The sequence below is a fragment of the Pristis pectinata genome, chromosome 37 (assembly GCF_009764475.1).
Source record: "Pristis pectinata isolate sPriPec2 chromosome 37, sPriPec2.1.pri, whole genome shotgun sequence".
NCBI classification, from domain to species: Eukaryota; Metazoa; Chordata; class Chondrichthyes; order Rhinopristiformes; family Pristidae; genus Pristis; species Pristis pectinata.
Genome location: NC_067440.1, coordinates 6,285,075 through 6,303,279, shown reverse-complemented (window position 1 = coordinate 6,303,279; position 18,205 = coordinate 6,285,075). Strand labels below are relative to the sequence as shown.

The following is an 18,205-nucleotide window of genomic DNA, read 5'->3' as shown; positions in this document are numbered from 1 at the left end:
ACTGACACACTCCAAAATCCTCGGATACTGACGCACTCCCAGTGACCCTGGAGGTACTGACAAACTCCTAGGTACCCTGGAAGTACTGACAAACTCCTAGGTACCCTCAAGGTACTGACACACTCCAAGACACTCGAGATGCTGACACACTCACAGACCCTTGAGATACTGACACACTCCTTGTGACCCTCGAGATAATGACACACTCCAAGACCACTGAGATACTGACACACTCCACGACCCTCAAGATACTGACACACTCCCAGATCTTCGAAATACTGTAACACTCACAGACCCTCGAGATACTGACCCACTGCTAGTGATCCTCAATATACTAACACAGTCCCAGGGACTCTCGAGGTACTGACACACTCCCAGTGACCCTTGAGGTACTGACACACTCCCAGACCCTCGAGATGTTGACACAGTTCCTGGACCTCAATAAATAAACACACACCCAGACCCTCAAGATACTGACACACTCCCAGTGACCCTCGAGATATTGACACACTCCCAGTCCCTCAAGGTACTGACACAATCCCAGGGATCCTCGAGATACTGACACACTCCAGGGACTCTCGAAAGACTGACACAATCCCAGTCACCCTCAAGATACTGACGCACTCCCCATGACCATCGAGATACTGACACACTCCCAGTGACCCTCGAGATACTGACACACTCCCAGACCCTTGAGATACTGACACAGTCCCAATCCCTCAAGATAATAACACACTCCCAGGGACCCTCAAGGTACTGACAAACTCCAATGACCCTCGAGATACAGACACACTCTCAGAACCTCAAGGTATTAACACATTCCCAGGGACCCTCGAGATACTGACATAGTCCAGACCCTCGAGGTATTGACACGTTATCAGTGACCCTTGAGATACTGACACACTCCCAGTGACACTCGAGATACTGGCACACTCCCAGACCCTCAAGATACAACACACTCCAAGACCCTCGAGGTACTGACACACCCCAAGACCCTCGAGGTACTGACACACTCCCAGGGACCCTCGTGTTACTGACACGCTCCCAGTCCCTCGAGATACTGACACACTCCCAGGGACACTTGAGATACTGACTCACTCCCAGTCACCCTGTAGATACTGATGCAATCCCAAACCCTCGAGGTACTGACACACTCCCAGACCCTCGAGATACTGACACACTTCCAGGGACCCTCGAGATACGGACGATGTCCCACACCCTTAAGATACTGATGCACTCCCCGTGACCATTGAGATACTGACACACTCCCAGTGACCCTCGAGAGACCGACACGCTCCCAGTCCCTAGAGATACTGACACACTCCCAGAACCTCATGATACTGACACACTCCCAGAACCTCGAGGTACTGACACACTCAGAGACCCTTGAGATACTGACACACTCCCAGTGCCCCTCTAGACACTGACACACTCCCAGACCCTCGAGGTACTGACACAGTCCCAGTGACCCTCGAGAGACTGACACACTTCCAGGGACCCTCAAGATACTACACACTCCCAGACCCTCGAGATACTGACGCACTCCCGGACCCTCGAGATACTGTTACACTTCCGGACCCTCGAGATACTGACACACTCCCGGACCCTTGAGATACTGTTACACCTCCGGACCCTCGAGATACTGACACCCACCTGTCACCTCCTGAAACCACTCTCCCCAAGACACCTGACTCACTTGTCACCATGTCAGGAATGAAACCCTCCCCATGTCTCTCTGCAAATAGTGGAACACGTGCACGGAACTGCTTGAGAACTGACACACTTCCCGGGATATTCTACAATGTTTGATCCATTCCAGGGGATTCACGTAAACAATGATACACCTCCTGGGAATGGCAATGCAGAAACAATCCTGTGGAATCGCCCTCTGGGTCCCTGAAACTACTAACACGTTCCCGGGATCCCTGTAAATACCAACACACTCCTGGGAATCCCTGTAACTACTAACACAATCCCAGGATCCCTGTAAATACTGACACACTCCTGGGAATCCCTGTGACTACTAACACAATCCCAGGATCCCTGTAAATACTGACACACTCCTGGGAATCCCTGTGACTACTAACACAATCCCGGGATCCCTGTAAATACTGACACACTCCTGGGAATCCCTGTGACTACTAACACAATCCCGGGATCCCTGTAAATACTGACACACTCCTGGGAATCCCTGTAACTACTAACACGATCCCAGGATCCTTGTAAATACCGACACACTCCTGGGAATCCCTGTAACTATTCACACATCCAGGGATCCCTGTAAATACCGACACAATACTGGGAATCCCTGTAACTACTAACACATTCCCGGGATCCCTGTAAATACCGACACAGGACACAGAAATCCCTGTAAACTCTATCAACAATTTCCCTGGGAATCCATGTAACTGCTAATACATTCCCCAGGATCCTTGTAAATTCATATGCACTTCCCGGGAATTCCCTTAACAACTGACACACTTTGCAGGAATCCCTGTAACGACAGACACACTAACCAGAGTCCTTGCAAACACTTACACACTCCTTGGGAATCTTTGTACCTACTGACACACTCCCTATAAACAGTGAAACTTTCCTTGCAAGATCCTTGTGAAACATTGTGGCAATCCCTGTAACTATTGACAAGCATCTGGGAATCCCTGTAAACACTTGGATGTTCCCTGCGGATCCCTGTAAATCTGACAAACTCCTTGGGGATACCTGTACCCCCAGGTACACTCTGTAGAGATCCCTGCATTTAATGCCATACTCCCTAGGAATCCCTGCGAATATTGACAAACTCCGGTAGGTCCCCTTTAACTTCGGAATACTTGCTGGGGATTCCTGTAATCCCTTCAGTCTTCTAATGGGATCCAGCGAACCTTGTAACTGACATTACATCCCGGGGATCACTGACCAACTCAATGAGAATCCCTGTAACTGCTGGCAGAATCCTTCGGAATCAGTGTAAACACTGCCACCATTCCAGGGAATCTGTGTAACACCTGACACATTCCTGGGAATGCCTGTTGTGACGGACACACTCCTTGGGGAACCCTGTAACTGGTGACAGGCTCACACACTCTGCAAGGATCTCTGTAACCACAGGCAAACTCCCTGGGAATCCATGTAACTACCCTGAGACTCCCTGTCCATGTCCACTCCCTGAGACATCATCCCGGTGAATCCCAATAGCACTGACACTCTCCTGGGAACCTCCACCACCCTTCGCAAACGTCCCCAAATTCCCTTTAACTAGTGACACACTCCTGGTAAGATAAGATATCTTTATCAGTCACATGTACATTGAAACACACAGTGAAATGCATCTTTAGTGTAGAGTGTTCTGGGGAAACCCGCCAGTGTCGCCACGCTTCCGGCGCCAACATAATGTGCCTACAACTTCCTAACCCGTACGTCTTTGGAACGTGGGAGGAAACCGGAGCACCGGAGGAAACCCATGCAGACACACGGGGAGAACGTACAAACTCCTTACAGACAGCGGCGGGAATTGAACCCGGGTCGCTGGCGCTGTAAAGCATTACGCTAACCATTACACTGACAGAAGCTCTAAGGATCCACGTTAATGATCAACGCACTCCCAGCTGACTCATCTCTGGGAATCTATGTAACTACTGACGCACTGCTGGTGATCCCTTCAACTGCTGACAACACTCTTGGGTTTCTATATATCCACTGACACACTTCCAGGAACCTCTGTAATTAATGGCATAATCCCTGGGATTCTCTGTATCCACCGACATTCCATGTGGAGCCCTGTAACCATTGTCCCACTCGCTAGGCATCTCTGTAGTTGGACACATTCCCAGAAACGCCTGTTAATATCGATATAATTACAAAGGCCCCTGTCCACGACCTGACGCACCCTGATAGAACACAGAACAGTACAGCACAGGAACAGGCCCACAATGTTGTATCGAACTACTTCAATGTCTAACTAATCCCTTCTGCCTACACCATGTCCATATTCCTCCATTCTCTGCACATTCATGTGCCTGTCTAAGATCCTCTTAAACCCCTCTATCGTATCTGCCTCCACCACCACCCCTGGCAGCGCATTCCAGGCACCCACCGCTCTCTGTGAAAAGAACTTGCCCCACACATCTCCTTTAAACTTTCCCCCTCTCACCTTAAATGCATGTCCTCTAGTATAAGACATTTCAACCGTGGGAAAAAGATTTTGACTGTCTATCTATGCCTCTCATAAACCTCCATCAGGTCTCCCCTCAGCCTCCGACACTCCAGAGAAAACAACCCAAGTTTGTCCAACCTCTCCTTATAGCTCACACCCTCTAATCCAGGCAGCATCCTGGTGAACCTCTTCTGTACCCTCTCCAAAGTCTCCACATCCTTCCTGCAATGGGGTGACCAGAATTGAATGCAATACTCCAGATGTGGTCTAACTAAAGTTTCATAAAGCTGCAATGTAACTTATAGTCATAGAGTCACACTGCACAGAAACAGGCCCTTCGGCCCAACTCGTCCATGCTGACTGTGTTGCCCAGTGAACTGGTCCCACCTGCCCACATTTGGCCCATAGCCCTCTAAACCTCTCCTATCCATGGACTTATCTAGATGGCTTTTAAACATTGCTAATGTGCCCACCTCAACCACTATTTCTGGCAGCTCATTCCAAATACGCACCACCCTTTGGTGAAGAAGCTGCCCCTGATGTCCCTTTTAAATCTCTCGCCTCTGATCTCAAACCTATGCCCTCTTGTTTTTAACTTTCTCATTCTTGAACTCAGTGCCTCGTCTAACAAAGGCAAGCATGCCGTCCACCTCCTTTACCACCCTATCGATGTATGGCCCCATTTCAGGGAGCTCTGGACTTGGATCCCAAGATTCCTCTGTACGTCAAACGCTGCTAAAGATCCTGCCGTTAACTGTATCCTGCCCGGATGTCAGGCCTCTCACAAGAGAAAGATCTCGGTGTGAAATACCTGTGCTGTACTTCGGAAGAACCTCTGTGTGTTGCGATCCCAAGTTCTGGATAAGGATGTGGCAGGAATTCCACTCAGATGCCAGCTCAGACTGTGTCGGTTCCTCGAGGGTCACTGGGAGTGTGTCAGTATCTCGAGGGTAACTGGGAGTGTGTCAGTATCTTGACGGACCGGGACTGTGTCAGCTTCTTGCCGGCTCAGATGCATTTCACTGTGTGTTTCAATGTACATGGAACATAGAACACTACAGCACAGTACAGGCCCTTCGGCCCACAATGTTGTGCCGACATTTTAACCTGCTCTAAGATCTATCTAACCCTTCCCTCCCACATAGTCCCCCATTTCTCTATCATTCATGTGTCTATCTAAGAGTCTCTTAAATGTCCCTCATGTTTTCTGCCCCCACAACCTCTGAGGAAGGTATAAGGGGAAGGTCAGGGGTAAGTTTTTTTACACAGAGAGGTGGGTGCGTGGAACGCACCTTAAAATTATGTCCCCTCGTGTTAGCCACTGTCGCCCTGGGAAAAAGTCTCTGACTCTCCACTCGATCTATGCCTCTTATCATCTTGTACACCTCTATCATCACCTCTCATCCTCCTTCAACTCCAAAGAGAAAAGTACATGTGACTAATAAATAAATATCTGTTGGTAGGGGATGAGCGCGAGGTGAGGGGGGGGGCTTCAGTTGGGTCAGAGGTCACGTGCCAAATGTGCCCAGATATGGTTGACTGTATTGCTAGGTAGGACCGACACCTTCACCCTCGCCTTACTTGGATTTAGACACTTTAAAGCATTGCCTGTTGTACAGCCCAGCCCCCTGTTGTATGGTTCAAGAAAGAAAATATAGTCAGGTAATATTTTGTTCGGGGGTCTTTTGCTTTTATTAATTATTTGAAAATTCCAACGGCGAGGTAATCCTGACTACATACTTTTGCGGCTTACGGATGCCCAGAACAACCGATTTCTTTTGGCTTATTTTGTTTTCAGTTCTGGGCGAGTTTGAGTTCAAAGCTGCCCGCACTCTTACAAGCATCATCTCCAATGGAAGAAGGCTTCGGCTTTTGTGTGTGTGCCCGGTGCCTTCCCTGCCGCCCCGCACCCACCCCTCAACCTCCACCCCCCGCCCCAAAAGTTTGTTTACCTCATCCCCTCTCCTCCCCTCCCTCGCCCCAACCTCTGCAAGAGAGAGAGAGAGAGAGAGAGAGAGAGAGAGAGCCAAAAAAAAACTTTCCGTTTCTCAGAGAGCCAGAGGGAGAAACGTCACCATGTGAGTAGCCAACTCATAGTTTTGACAGCTTCAGAAAAGCCTTTTGATCAAGAATGCCGTCTGACAGAAGTGGAACCAAAAAAAAGGGAGCTGTTCCCTCAAAAGATACCGCGTTGGTGACATGTGTTTGACTTGTTATGTTAAAGGGGTGACTCAACCTTGATTAGGGCTCAGGGTCAGGTTAAAGGTCACTTGTTGCTTGGGTTGGCCTGTGACTGCTTCATCTGCTCGGGTGGTGGTCTTGGTCTGGTGGGAGGAGTTGAGGTGGTCTCGGCACAGCTTTGAAATTGGGGTTTGCTTATTGGTTTGGAGTCATAGAGAGAGAGAGAGAGCACGGAAATAGGCCCTTCGGCCCACTGGGTCCGTGCCGACCGTCGAGCACCCATCTTATTTTCACCACGTTCACATCAAGTCCATATTTATGGAATTCGTTGCCACGTACAGCTGTGGAGGCCCGATCATTGGGGGTGTTTAAGGAGGAGATTGATAGGTATCTAATTAGTCAGGGTATCAAGGGATATGGGGAAAAGGCCGGGAATTGGGACTACATGGGAGAATAGTTTAGCTCATGGTGAAGTGGCGGAGCAGACTCGATGGGCCGAATGGCCTACTTCTGCTCCTTTTGTCTTGTGATCTTGTGAAGTCCACCTAGATTCTCTCCCCCTCACCCACACACTTGGGGGAGGCGGGGGGGGTGTGGTTACAATTTGCAGCGGCCGATTAATCCACTGCACGTCACTGGGACGTGGGAGGGAACCAGATCACTCAGAGGGAGGATGTGCAAACTCCAAGCTGGAGGTCGGGATCGAACCCGGGTCTCTGGCACTTGAGGCAGCGGCTTTACCCGCTGTACCACTGTTCGTAGAAAATGGCGACTCCCTCCCCTGTTCCCGTCAGTTTTTCCAGTGAGGTTTGGCTTTTCCTCAGGGTCCTGCCCTAGAGAAGGAGGGGAAGGTGGGGGTGGGGGGAGGCCACTTAGAGCTTTGGACCTGGCGCCATTTTGCCAACGCCCTCCCGTCGCACTGCCACCCTCCGAAGGAAGGGGGCGATGACATCAGCTGGTCCCTGCGTGCTTGCCCGGCCGATCTCGCCGCGACCGCTGACCTCGCAACGTGACAGCCATCCTCGTTGGTCTGTGGATGTCGTAGCCAGGCAACCGTTGTGATGTCATCACAGCCGGACCATCCCCTCCGCCATGCTGATGAGGTCAACCGAGCGAGCCCTGTGGCCACGGCCCGGTCGCGACGCCAATGACATCACAGCAGAAAACCCATGTCGGCGTGGCGATGATGTCACTTTTTGTTGCTAAGACCATGATGTCATTGCACCTCCTTCCCAAACTTAACGTTTGGATCTTCCCCTCCAATTGGCTCCGGCTGAGAAATATTTCATTCATTTTTCAGGGAACCAAGGGAAGTCGCCTCTATGTTGGGAACCAACAGAAATATTCCATTGGGGATGTTGCTATATCCAGCCTGCCCCATGGGAAAGGTTGACGGTCAGACTAAGGTGTTCCAGCGTGAAAGGGGAAGCCCTTTGAAGGCCGGTGCTTAAGCGAAGCCACACAACCCACAAGACCATAAGATATGGGAGCAGAATGAGGCCATTCGGCCCATCGGAACTGGGCAGGACGGAGGTTACCCGACCAACTTCCACACTGTGGTGGAGTTCGATGCCAGTTCCCTGAACGGCCAAACAGTTTGGTTGACTGCAGTAAAATGCAGAAAGAGACAAGGGCTAGGGGTAGGTTCCTCACCTACGAGGGACCCCAACATTTGGGCTGGGGGGTGGGCGGTGGGGGTGGGGGGGGGGGGGATGTAGGGCGATGAATTGCAGAGAGCAGCAAAGTCCTGACCACTGCAACAAGTGGCCTCTCACCTCATCCGCCAGTTTGCTTTTTTTGTTTGTTAACCAGGGTTCCGTTTTCCCTTCTGGGGCTACTATGGTAGCATGCAGACACCAAAATTGTCAAAGGGTTCGTACTGGCTGAATACCTTTTGTTGAATTGCTCCAACGGTTACCTTCAGAATGGTGAGAGAGAATCAAGAGGTTGACACATGAAGCACCCGCGCCTGATCCAAACACGGTGATCCTCATGGGGTCCCCACCGAAATAGCCTATGTTCTCACTCAACCACCGCAGCGCTTGGATCTGATCGAGCAGGCCATAATTACCCTTGGCAGCCATATCCCCTGTGCTTAAGAACCCTGGAAGGAAACCAGAGAAAGGAATAACAGTCAACAGATTGGCCGAGCTTCATCTGGTGTTGGTTTATTATTGTTTAACAACCACTTGGACAATGCGGTCGAGTGCTGCCGCGACAACAACCTCTCGCTCAACGTCAGTAAAACTAAAGGACTGACTGTTGACTTCAGGAAGGGGAAGGAGGGAGAACACGCACCGGTCTACGTTGGTGGAGATGGTCAGTAGCTTTAAACTCCTGGGCGTTAACATCTCGGACGACCTGTCCTGGGCCCAGCATCTAGATACAATCGCAAGGAAGGCGCGCCAGCGCATTCCTTTCTTAGGCGGTTCGGCTTGTCACCGAACACTCTGACAAACTTCTACAGATGTGCTGTTGAAAGTATCCTGACTGGTTGCATCATGGTCTGGGACGGCAGTTCCAATGTACAGGAACGTAAGAAGCTGCAGAGAGTAGTGGACTCAGCCCAATACATCACGGGCACATCCCTCCCCACCATCGGGACTGCTGCCTCAAAAAGGCAACATCCATCATCAAAGATCCCCACCATCTGGGCCGTGCCATCTTCTCGCAGCTCCCATCGGGCAGGAGGTACAGAAGCCCGAAGTCCCACACCACCAGGTTCAGGAACAGTGACTTCCTCTCAACCATTCGGTCTTGAACCAACCCTAATCACTACCTCAGTACAGCAACACTATGACCACTTTGCATTTCAAAGGACATTTTTTTCTTGTAAAATTTGTGTCTAACTTATGATTAATTTGTTTTTCTTGTGAATATTGAGCGCCTAAAATGCTCTGTGCCTGTGATGCTGCTGCAGGTAAGTTTTTCATTGCATCTGTGCACACATGGACTTGTGCATGGTACAGTAAGCTCGACTTTGACTTTGAATGTCCTGAGAGGAGTGAATGGAGCCCGGTCACTCCGACGGGGTCTGTCCGTAGTGGAGCTGGTGAGACTCGTCTTAGCATATTTCGGGGGCGCAAAAAAGGCTTACAAGGATGGTTCCAGGACTCGAGGGACTTAGTTATAGGGAGAAGTTGGACAGGCTGGTTCTTGGAGTGTAAGAGCCTGAGGGGTGATCTCATAGAGGTGTATGAAATTATGAGGGGCATAGTGGTCTTTGTTCCAGTGTTGGGGAATTGAAAAGTTAGAGGGGACATAGTTTTGTTAGAGGTGTAAGGTTTAACAGAGTGAACATCACCAACAGCCTGTCCTGGTCCAACTATGGAGACGCCGTGGCCAAGAAAGCTCACCAACACCTCTACTTCCTCAGGAGGGTAAAGAAATTTGTTCCCCTTTGACACTCACCAATTTTTATCGATGCACCATAGAAAGCATCCTATCTACATGCATCACGGCTTGGTACAGCAACTGCTCTGCCCAGGACAGCAAGAAACTGCAGAGAGTTGTGGACACAGCCCAGCACATCACAGAAACCAGCCTCCCCTCCAAGGACTCTGCCTTTACCTCTCACTGCCTTGGTGAAGCAGCCAGCATAATCAAAGACCCCACCCACCCGGGACATTCTCTCTTCTCCCCTCTCCCATCAGGTAGAAGATACAGGAGCCTGAGGGCACGTACCACCAGGCTTAAGGACAGCTTCTATCCCATGGTGATAAGACTATTGAACGGTTCCCTTATATGATGAGATGGACTCTGACCTCACGATCTACCTTGTTGTGACCTTGCACCTTATTGCACTGCACTTTCTCTGTAGCTGTGACGCTTTACTCTGTACTGTTATTGTTTTTACCTGTATTACTTCAATGCACTCTGTACTAACTCAATATAACTGCACTGTGTAATGAATTGATCTCTACGAACGGTATGCAAGACCTCGGTACAAGTGACAATAATAAACCAATACCAATAAGAACCTGAGGGGCAACTTTTTCACACAGAGGCTGGTAGATATGCGGAACCAGTTGCCAGAGGAAAGGGGTGAGGCAGGTACCTCAGATACATTTAAAAAGTGGAGAGGTGTTTAGATGACAGGAGTTTAGAGGGATATGGGCTGAGTGTTGGGAGATGAGATTAGATTGTACATCTTGGTCGGCATGGAAACGTATAGGCCGTAGGTCCTTTTCACGTGTTGTATGACCCTATAGCTCAAAATGGTACCTTGTTTTGGAACTATTTCACCAGCCACCAGTGAAAGGTTATGGACCTGAGAGGTTATCGCTCCTCCTCTCCCCACAGGTGCTGCCTGACCTGCTGAGTCCTTCCAGCATCTTCAGTTCTGATTTCAGGTTACCGGCATCACAGACTTTTTTTTTAATCACCCGACTCCCCGCTCATTACAGCCCTGTCACTCGCTTCTCTGTTCAACAGCTACAAAAAGTAACTCAGAAGAAGAATGGACTGTTTGTCTTCATCCGAAGGGGTCCGAGATGCAGAGGGGTGGAAGTAACACCGGTTATATAAGCTCTTGTGTATCTGAGCTCACTGGACATTGGACATTGGGTTATTATTGTCCATGTACCAAATACAGTGAGAAGCTTCTGTCTGTGTGCCATCCAGACAGATCATTCCGTACGTCAGCACATCGAGGTAGTGCAGAAGGAAACAGAATGAAGAATGCATTCCAGGCACCCACAAGTCTCTGTAAAAAACCTACCTCTAACATCTCCCCTAACCTTTCCTCCTCTGACCTTAAACTCCTCTGGTATCGGCTATTGCCGCCCTGGGGAAATGGTGCTGGCTGTCCACTCTATCTATGCCCCTCATGATCTTCTGCACCTCTATCAAGTCGCCTCTCATCCTGCGTCGCTCCAGAAAGAAAAGACGCAGGATGAGAGGCGATTTGATAAGACATGTTCTCCAATCCAGACAGCATCCTGGTGAATCTCCTCTGCACCCTCTCTAAAGCTTCCACATCCTTTTTGTACCAAGATACACTGAAAAACTTTGCATTGCATGCTATCCATACAGATCATTTCACAACATCAGTACGTCGAGGTAGTACAAGGGAAAACAATAACAGAATGCAGAACAAAGTGTCACAGTTACAGAGAAAGTGCAGTGCAGGCAGACAATAAGGTGCAAGGGCCACGACGAGGGAGATTGGGAGGGTGGGGATGCTGGTGGGTGAGATGTGAGCTGGAGGAATGGGATAGCGGTGGGCTGTGGGACCGAGTGACTGGGGGGATGGAGTGACGGGGGGTTGCTGGGGCAGGGGGGTGGGGGTGGAGTGACAAGGTCTGCTGGGGAGGTTGGAGACGGAGCGACGGGGGTTTGCTTGGGGATGGGAGGAGGGAAGGATAAAAAAAAGGCAGTGTCGGGGGAGGGCGGAGTGACGGGGGTGGCTGTGGGGGGGGTCACGGTGATGGGGGGGTTTGCTGGGGGATCGGTGATGGGGGGTCACGGTGATGGGGGGTCACGGTGATGAGGGTTTGCTGGGGGGGCGTCACGGTAACAGGGGCGGAGTGACGGGTGGCTGTGGGGTGGTCAGTAATGGGAGTTTGCTGGGCGGGGGGGGGGGGGTGCCGTGATTTGGGGGGGTGGGAAAAAAACAGAGTGACTGGGGGTTGCTGGGAGGGGACCTATTGTACTTTATCGCACTAGGGGACCGTTCAATAGTCTTATAACAGCGGGATAGAAGCTGTCCTTGAGCCTGGTGGTACCTGCTTTCAGGCTTTTGGATCTTCTGCCCGATGGGAGGGGGGAGAAGAGAGAATGACCGGGGGGGGGGGGGGTCTTTGATTATGTTGGCTGCATTCCTGAGGCAGTGGGAAGTGTAGACAGAGTCCATGGAGGGGAGGCTGGTTTCCGTGATGTGCTGAGCTGTGTCCACAACTCTCTGCAGGTTCTTGTGGTCCTGGGCAGAGCAGTTGCCGTACTCTGTGATGCCTCGGGATAGGATGCTTTCTGTGGTGCGTCTGTGAAGTCATCAGGGACATGCACTTTATTTGTTTAGTTGTTCCATCCATGGACACATTCTCATGTCTCTGATAGTGTCGTACAACACAGAAACAGGCCCTCCGGCCCGCTGCGTCATGCTGACCATTGTACCTCTCTACACCTTTGGCCTGTCGCCTTCTCGGCCTTGCGATTCGAGTCTCTGGGCTTCTGGGTTCCACTGAGGAATATCCCACAATGGGAACCATACAAGATGCTGGAGGAACTCAGCGGGTCGGGCAGCATCTGTGGAGGGAAATGTACAGTCGACGTTTCGGGTAGAGACCATCTGGACTGGAAAGAAAGAGGGGAGGTAGTCGGTATAAAGTGAGGGGTAGGGGCGGAGCAGGAGCCGGCAGGTGATGGGTGGATCCAGGTGGTGGGGGGAGAGGCAGATGGAGGAGGGGAGGGGGGGAGCAGCGACAGAGGCCGGGAGGGGATAGGGGGCCGCAGATGGTGGGATCTGATAGGAGAGGAAGGCGGAGCGTGGAACCAAATAAGGCCTGTGGGGAGGGCAGATGGGAACTGGGGGGAGGGGACCCAGTGGGAAGGGTGTGTGGGTGACGGACAGGTAGAGTGGGTGGGGGAGGGGGACAGAGGGTGATGGGGGGCTGGGGTGGGTGTTGGGGGAACTGGGTGGATCAGGAGGAGGGAGAGAAGGGACAGAGGGGGGAGAATTCAGTGTTCATGCCGTCGGGTTGTAGACTTCCCGGGGGGTGCTATTCCTCTAGTGAAAGGGTCTCGTCCGAAACGTCGAGTGTCCATCTCCCTCCACGGATGCTGCCCGACCCGCTGAGTTCCCTGAGCACCTTGTGTGTTGCTCTAGATTCCAACATCTGCTGTCTCCTGTGTCTCCATCCCACCAGAGGTGTTGCCTTTAAACCCCCTTGTCTCCCCCCTCACCAACTCCCCCAGATACACTGCTGCCTCAGTGACACAAATGAAGAGGTGCACTTCAGGTTTCTGCACCTGTAGCTCACTGGTTCCTGTGGTAACACAGCGGAGAGGCCCACACAATCCAGTGATTGGTGTGTATTACGGCAGCTCCTGCAGGCACAAACACACACTGTCACACAGTCCCCTGAGGCGCTGTCAACAGCCGGCTTGGTTAGTGTCCAAGCAAAGGCCTCTGGCAAATGGATGGAGTGAGGGAGGGGGAGGGGGAGAGGGAGTGTGTGCGTGTGTGTGTGTGAGCGAGACAGACAGACAGAGGGAGAGAGGGGGGGAGACAGGGAGAGAGAGAGTGAGAGACAGACAGAGGGAGAGAGGGGGGGAGACGGAGAGAGAGAGAGTGAGAAACAGACAGACAGAGGGAGAGAGAGGGGGAGATTGAGAGAGTGAGAGAGAGACATACAGACGAAGAGGGAGGGAGAGATGGAGAGAGAGTGTGTGTGTGTGTGTGTGTGTGTGTCTGAGAGAGACAGACAGAGGGAGAGAGGGGGGAGACGGAGAGAGAGAGAGTGAGAAACAGACAGAGACAGAGAGATAGGGGGAGATGAAGAGAGTGAGAGAGAGACACAGACGAAGGGGGAGGGGGAGATGGAGATAGAGTGTGTGTGTGTGTGTGTGTGTGTGTGTGTGTGCGTGTGTGTGTGTGTGTGTGTGTGTGTGTGAGAGAGACAGACAGACAGACGGAGGGAGAAAGAGGGGAGACGGAGAGAGAGAGTTGAGACAAGGAGACGGAGTGAGAGGGGAGACAGTGGGAGAGAGAGGGAGTGAGAGGAAGAGACGGAGAGACAGTGAGTGAGAGAGAGAGAGAGTGGGAAAGTGGGGAGAGGGGCCATGAGGAAAGAGAGAGATGGAGACAGACATTGAGAGCAGGTCAGAGCTGGCTGCCTGTTGATCACGAATCACTGTGATTTTGTGGGCTACACAACCCAATTTCAATGAAGATAAAATCACAGAGAGATACAGCACGGAAACAGGCCCTTCAACCCATCGAGTCCATGCCAACCCATTTGCACCGGTCCCATTTTATTCTCCCCAGAAGCACACGAGACGTCTGTTAATCGGTCCTTTTACACCAGGAGTCAGACAACCATGCGTGGTGTGGGGAAACAAACCGCTGGGGGAACTCAGTGGGTCAGGCAGCGTCCATGGAGGGAGATGGACGGTCGATGTTTCATGTCGAGACCCTTCATCTGGATCTGCGGTCTCTTGTGTAACCACGTACAGTGCATCTTAGCAAAGGGGCTAAAATACCTGCGTGCTCTGATGTAGAACGAGGTCATTTGGCCCATCAGTCCCATTCCCCCTTGCCTTACTTCCCTGGAACAGTCTCTCTTCTCCCTCTCTCCCCCCCACCACCCCCCCCCAAGATTCTACCCCCTCACCCACACACTGGGGGCCGATTAACCCACCGACCCCGCACGTCATTGGGATGTGGGAGGGAACCGGAGCACCCGGGGGAAACCCACGCGGTCACAGGGAGAATGTGCAAATTACACACACAGACACACACTCATACACACACTCAGACATACAGAGACACAGACACACGCAGACAGATACATAGACAGACAGACAGACAGACACACACACACACACACACACACACACACACACACACACACAGAGCGCTGGAGGTTGGGATCGAACCCGGGTCTCTGGAGCCGTGAGGCAGCGGCTCTACCCACTCCGTTTGCCGAGGATGGGGAAGTCTGCGGCTCTCCCACTGGATCCCTCCGTGCAGTAAACGTGTCACACACGGAGGACCCTGGATATGCAGCAGCGACGAGCAGATCCCAACAGCTGGGGAGCGGCGGCAGATGGGGCAGATCTCTTAAAGGGGTGCCCCTGAGCAAAACCCAGACCAATACTGGGACCCCTCCCCCATGTGGCAGTCCCTTTAAGTCATTTACTTGCTGCCTCTCCCCACGTCTCGCCCCCACCTCACCACACCCAAGCTCCACCTCAACATGTGAGACCTGACCCCACCTGAACAGCCAACATACCTCCCAGTCCCACCCTAGGGTCTCATCAGCTCACCCCGGCAGCAGAGAGCCATCCCTCGTCCTGAGCCCCTCCCAGACCCCCACCCTCCCCCGTGACTCTTCCCATCACCATCCAACAACACTGCCAGCTGGGAAATGAAAGACAGAGGGACGGAGAGAGAGGGAGGGTGGGAGGGGAGGGAGGGGAGGGAGAGGGAGGGGAGAGGTAGGGAGGGTGAGGAGGGGAGAGAGGGAGTGAGGAAGGGAAAGGGAGGGAGGGAGAGGGAGAGGGAGGGAGAGAGGGAGGGAGAGAGGGAGGGAGAGAGGGAGGGAGAGAGGGAGGGAGAGAGGGAGAGGGAGAGGGAGGGAGAGAGGGAGGGAGAGGGAGGGAGAGAGGGAGGGAGAGTGGGAGTGAGGGAGGGAGGGAGGGAGAGAGGGAGGGAGAGGGAGAGGGAGGGAGGGAGAGGGAGAGGGAGGGAGAGAGGGAGGGAGAGGGAGGGAGAGAGGGAGGGAGAGTGGGAGTGAGGGAGGGAGGGAGGGAGGGAGGGAGAGGGAGAGGGAGGGAGGGAGAGAGGGAGGGAGAGTGGGTGGGAGTGAGGGAGGGAGGGAGGGAGGGAGAGAGGGTGGGAGTGAGGGAGGGAGGGAGGGAGGGAGGGTGGGAAAGAGCAGGAGGGAGAGAATGGGGAGGGAGTGAAAGAGGGAGAGAGTGAAGGAGGGAGTGAGTGGAGGGACCTGTTGCCGCCTTCCTCCAAGGAAGATTTCTTTGGCCTTTGTGTGAGAGTGTGTGTGTGTGAGAGTGTGTGTGAGTGTGTGAGAGTGTGTGAGTGTGTGTGTGTGTGTGTGTGTGTGTGTGTGTGTGTGTGTGTGTGTGAGTGTGGGGAGCAAATGGTGCCTTTCCTGATCACTTGTTAAACAGACCCCCCTCAGACGGACCTGCCGGGTCTGCACTGAACATCTACTTTTGAAATCTCTGCAATGCAGCGCTGCAGAATACATTGGGTAAAGGGAGTGTGAATCACTCCCCGCCTGGGACTGTGTGTCTGTCTGTGTCTCAATCCAGTGTGTGTGCGTGTGTGTGTGTGTGTGTGTGTGTGTGTGTGTGTGTGTGTGTCTCCGTGTGTGTCTGTGTGTCCCAGTCCAATACTGTTCTCCTCTCTGACAATGAGAGAGTGTGAGGGAGTAAGAGAGGGCAAGAAAGAGGGAGGGAGGGAGGGCAGTGAGAGAGGGAGGTGGGAGAGAGAAAAAGGGGGTAAAGGAGGGGGGAAGGGGGAAAAGGTACGGAGGGATTGAGAGAGGGTGGAGATAGAGGGGAGAGAGAGATGGGGTGGGAGAGAGGGAAAAGGGGGGTAAAGAAGGGGAGGGCAGAGAGAAAGGTGGTGGGAGATAGGGAGAGATATGGGGGCGAGAGAGGGAGTGAGAGAGAGGGGGGAGAGAGAAGGAGGGGGGAGAGAAGAGGGGGTAAAGGGGAGGAGAGAAAGGTGAAGTGGGAGATAGGGAGAGAGAGATGGGGTGAGGGAGAGAGAGAGAGAGAGAGAGAGAGAGAAAGAGAGGGAGAGAGAGGAGGGGGAACATACATCTCAGCCGCTGTGTCTCAGTTCCCCCACACAGTGACCAAGCAGGACAAAGCCCTGAACCAGACACGCTGCCCACCACCCTGCTCCCAGATAAATATTGGAAGAGTTCAGGGGGTAAAATGAAAAAACATGGAAGGGCCAGGACTTGCCCCCAGTGCCCTGCCCTTGGTCACATCCATTGGGACCTCTTGTGATCCAATGGTAAATGCCAATCGATTTTCCCACCTTGGGTAACCCCTACCCCCTGTGTTCATCCCTCTCTCTCTTCTGATCCACTTGGGTCCTCACACCCTCTTTTTTTGCCACCACACCCCCCCCAAGCCCCCATCACTCAGTTTGTCGCCCTCCCCCAACTGGCTCCATCCACCTAACACCCACAGTTTTCCCGTTCTTGTCTCCTCTCCCCACTGTCCCTACATTTACCGTTTCCACATCGCCTTCCTGACTTAGCAAGAGTCCAGCATTTACGCCTCGTGCCTCCACCTTCCAAGACTCTACCTTCGTCCTCCTCCCCTCCCATCGAACAACCGTAGAACAACACTGCACAATACAGGCCCTTCGGCCCACCGTGTTGTGCCGACCTTTAAACCAAACCCCTTCCTCCCACATATCCCTCTTAAATTCCTCCATATGCGTATCTAACAATCTCTTGAACTTGTCCAACATATCAGCCCCCACCACCACCCCAGGCAGTGCATTCCATGCATCAACCACTCTCTGGGTGAAAAACCTCCCTCTGATATCTCCCTTGAACTTCCCACCCATTACCTCGAAGCCGTGCCCTCTTGCATTGAGCATTGGTGCCCCGGGAAAGAGGCGCCGGGAAAGCACCTGCTCCTCGCCCCCCCCTTTTACCCCTTCACTCTGTTTCCACCACCTCTCCCCCCCCCCCGCCTCACCATCTCTGCCTCCCAGCTCCACCCCTCCCACTCCCACACTTAGCTACACCTACATACAGATAGGCCTGGATAGAGGATGCTTCCATCACTGGGAGTCCGGGATCCGAGGGCACAACCTCGGAATAAAGAGACGTCCCTTTAGAACTGAGATGAGGAGGTATTTCTTCAGCTAGAGGGCGGTGAATCTGTGGAATTCGTTGCCACGGAGGGCGGTGGAGGCCGTCATTGGATGTATTTAAAGCAGAGGTTGATAGGTTCTTGATTATCTGCCTGTCATCCTTCGCCGTTCCTCAGTCTACCTATCACCTACTGGCCCCTGTCACACCTCTCCCCTCTATAGTGGGTATCATCCTTCTAAGCTCCCAGTCCCGACGAAGGGTCTCAAACCATATCGTCGGCCATCCCTTCCCCTCCACGGAACTCGACCCGCTGAGTTCCTCCAGCAGATTGTTTATCTGCTCCAGG

General features: G+C 52.6%; 2 protein-coding genes across 8 annotated transcripts in view; both read right to left on the bottom strand.

Annotated features, from left to right (window-relative positions):
• Nucleotides 1-4,327, bottom strand: part of LOC127586587 (phospholipase D2-like) — a 341,818-nt gene extending 337,491 nt beyond the window's left edge. The window contains exon 1 of the mRNA XM_052044668.1: nucleotides 4,311-4,327. The gene's annotated coding sequence lies outside the window, so the exon portion shown is untranslated. The remainder of the gene's footprint in view (nucleotides 1-4,310) is intronic.
• Nucleotides 1-18,205, bottom strand: part of LOC127586590 (neuroligin-1-like) — a 235,439-nt gene that overhangs the window by 33,380 nt on the left and 183,854 nt on the right. For 4 of the 7 annotated variants that reach the window (XM_052044672.1, XM_052044675.1, XM_052044674.1 and 1 more), the window contains one exon: nucleotides 8,226-8,438. In XM_052044672.1, coding sequence (XP_051900632.1) covers nucleotides 8,226-8,438 — 213 coding nt within the window. The remainder of the gene's footprint in view (nucleotides 1-8,225; nucleotides 8,439-18,205) is intronic. The other 3 variants (XM_052044673.1, XM_052044676.1, XM_052044679.1) reach the window with 1 other exon arrangement.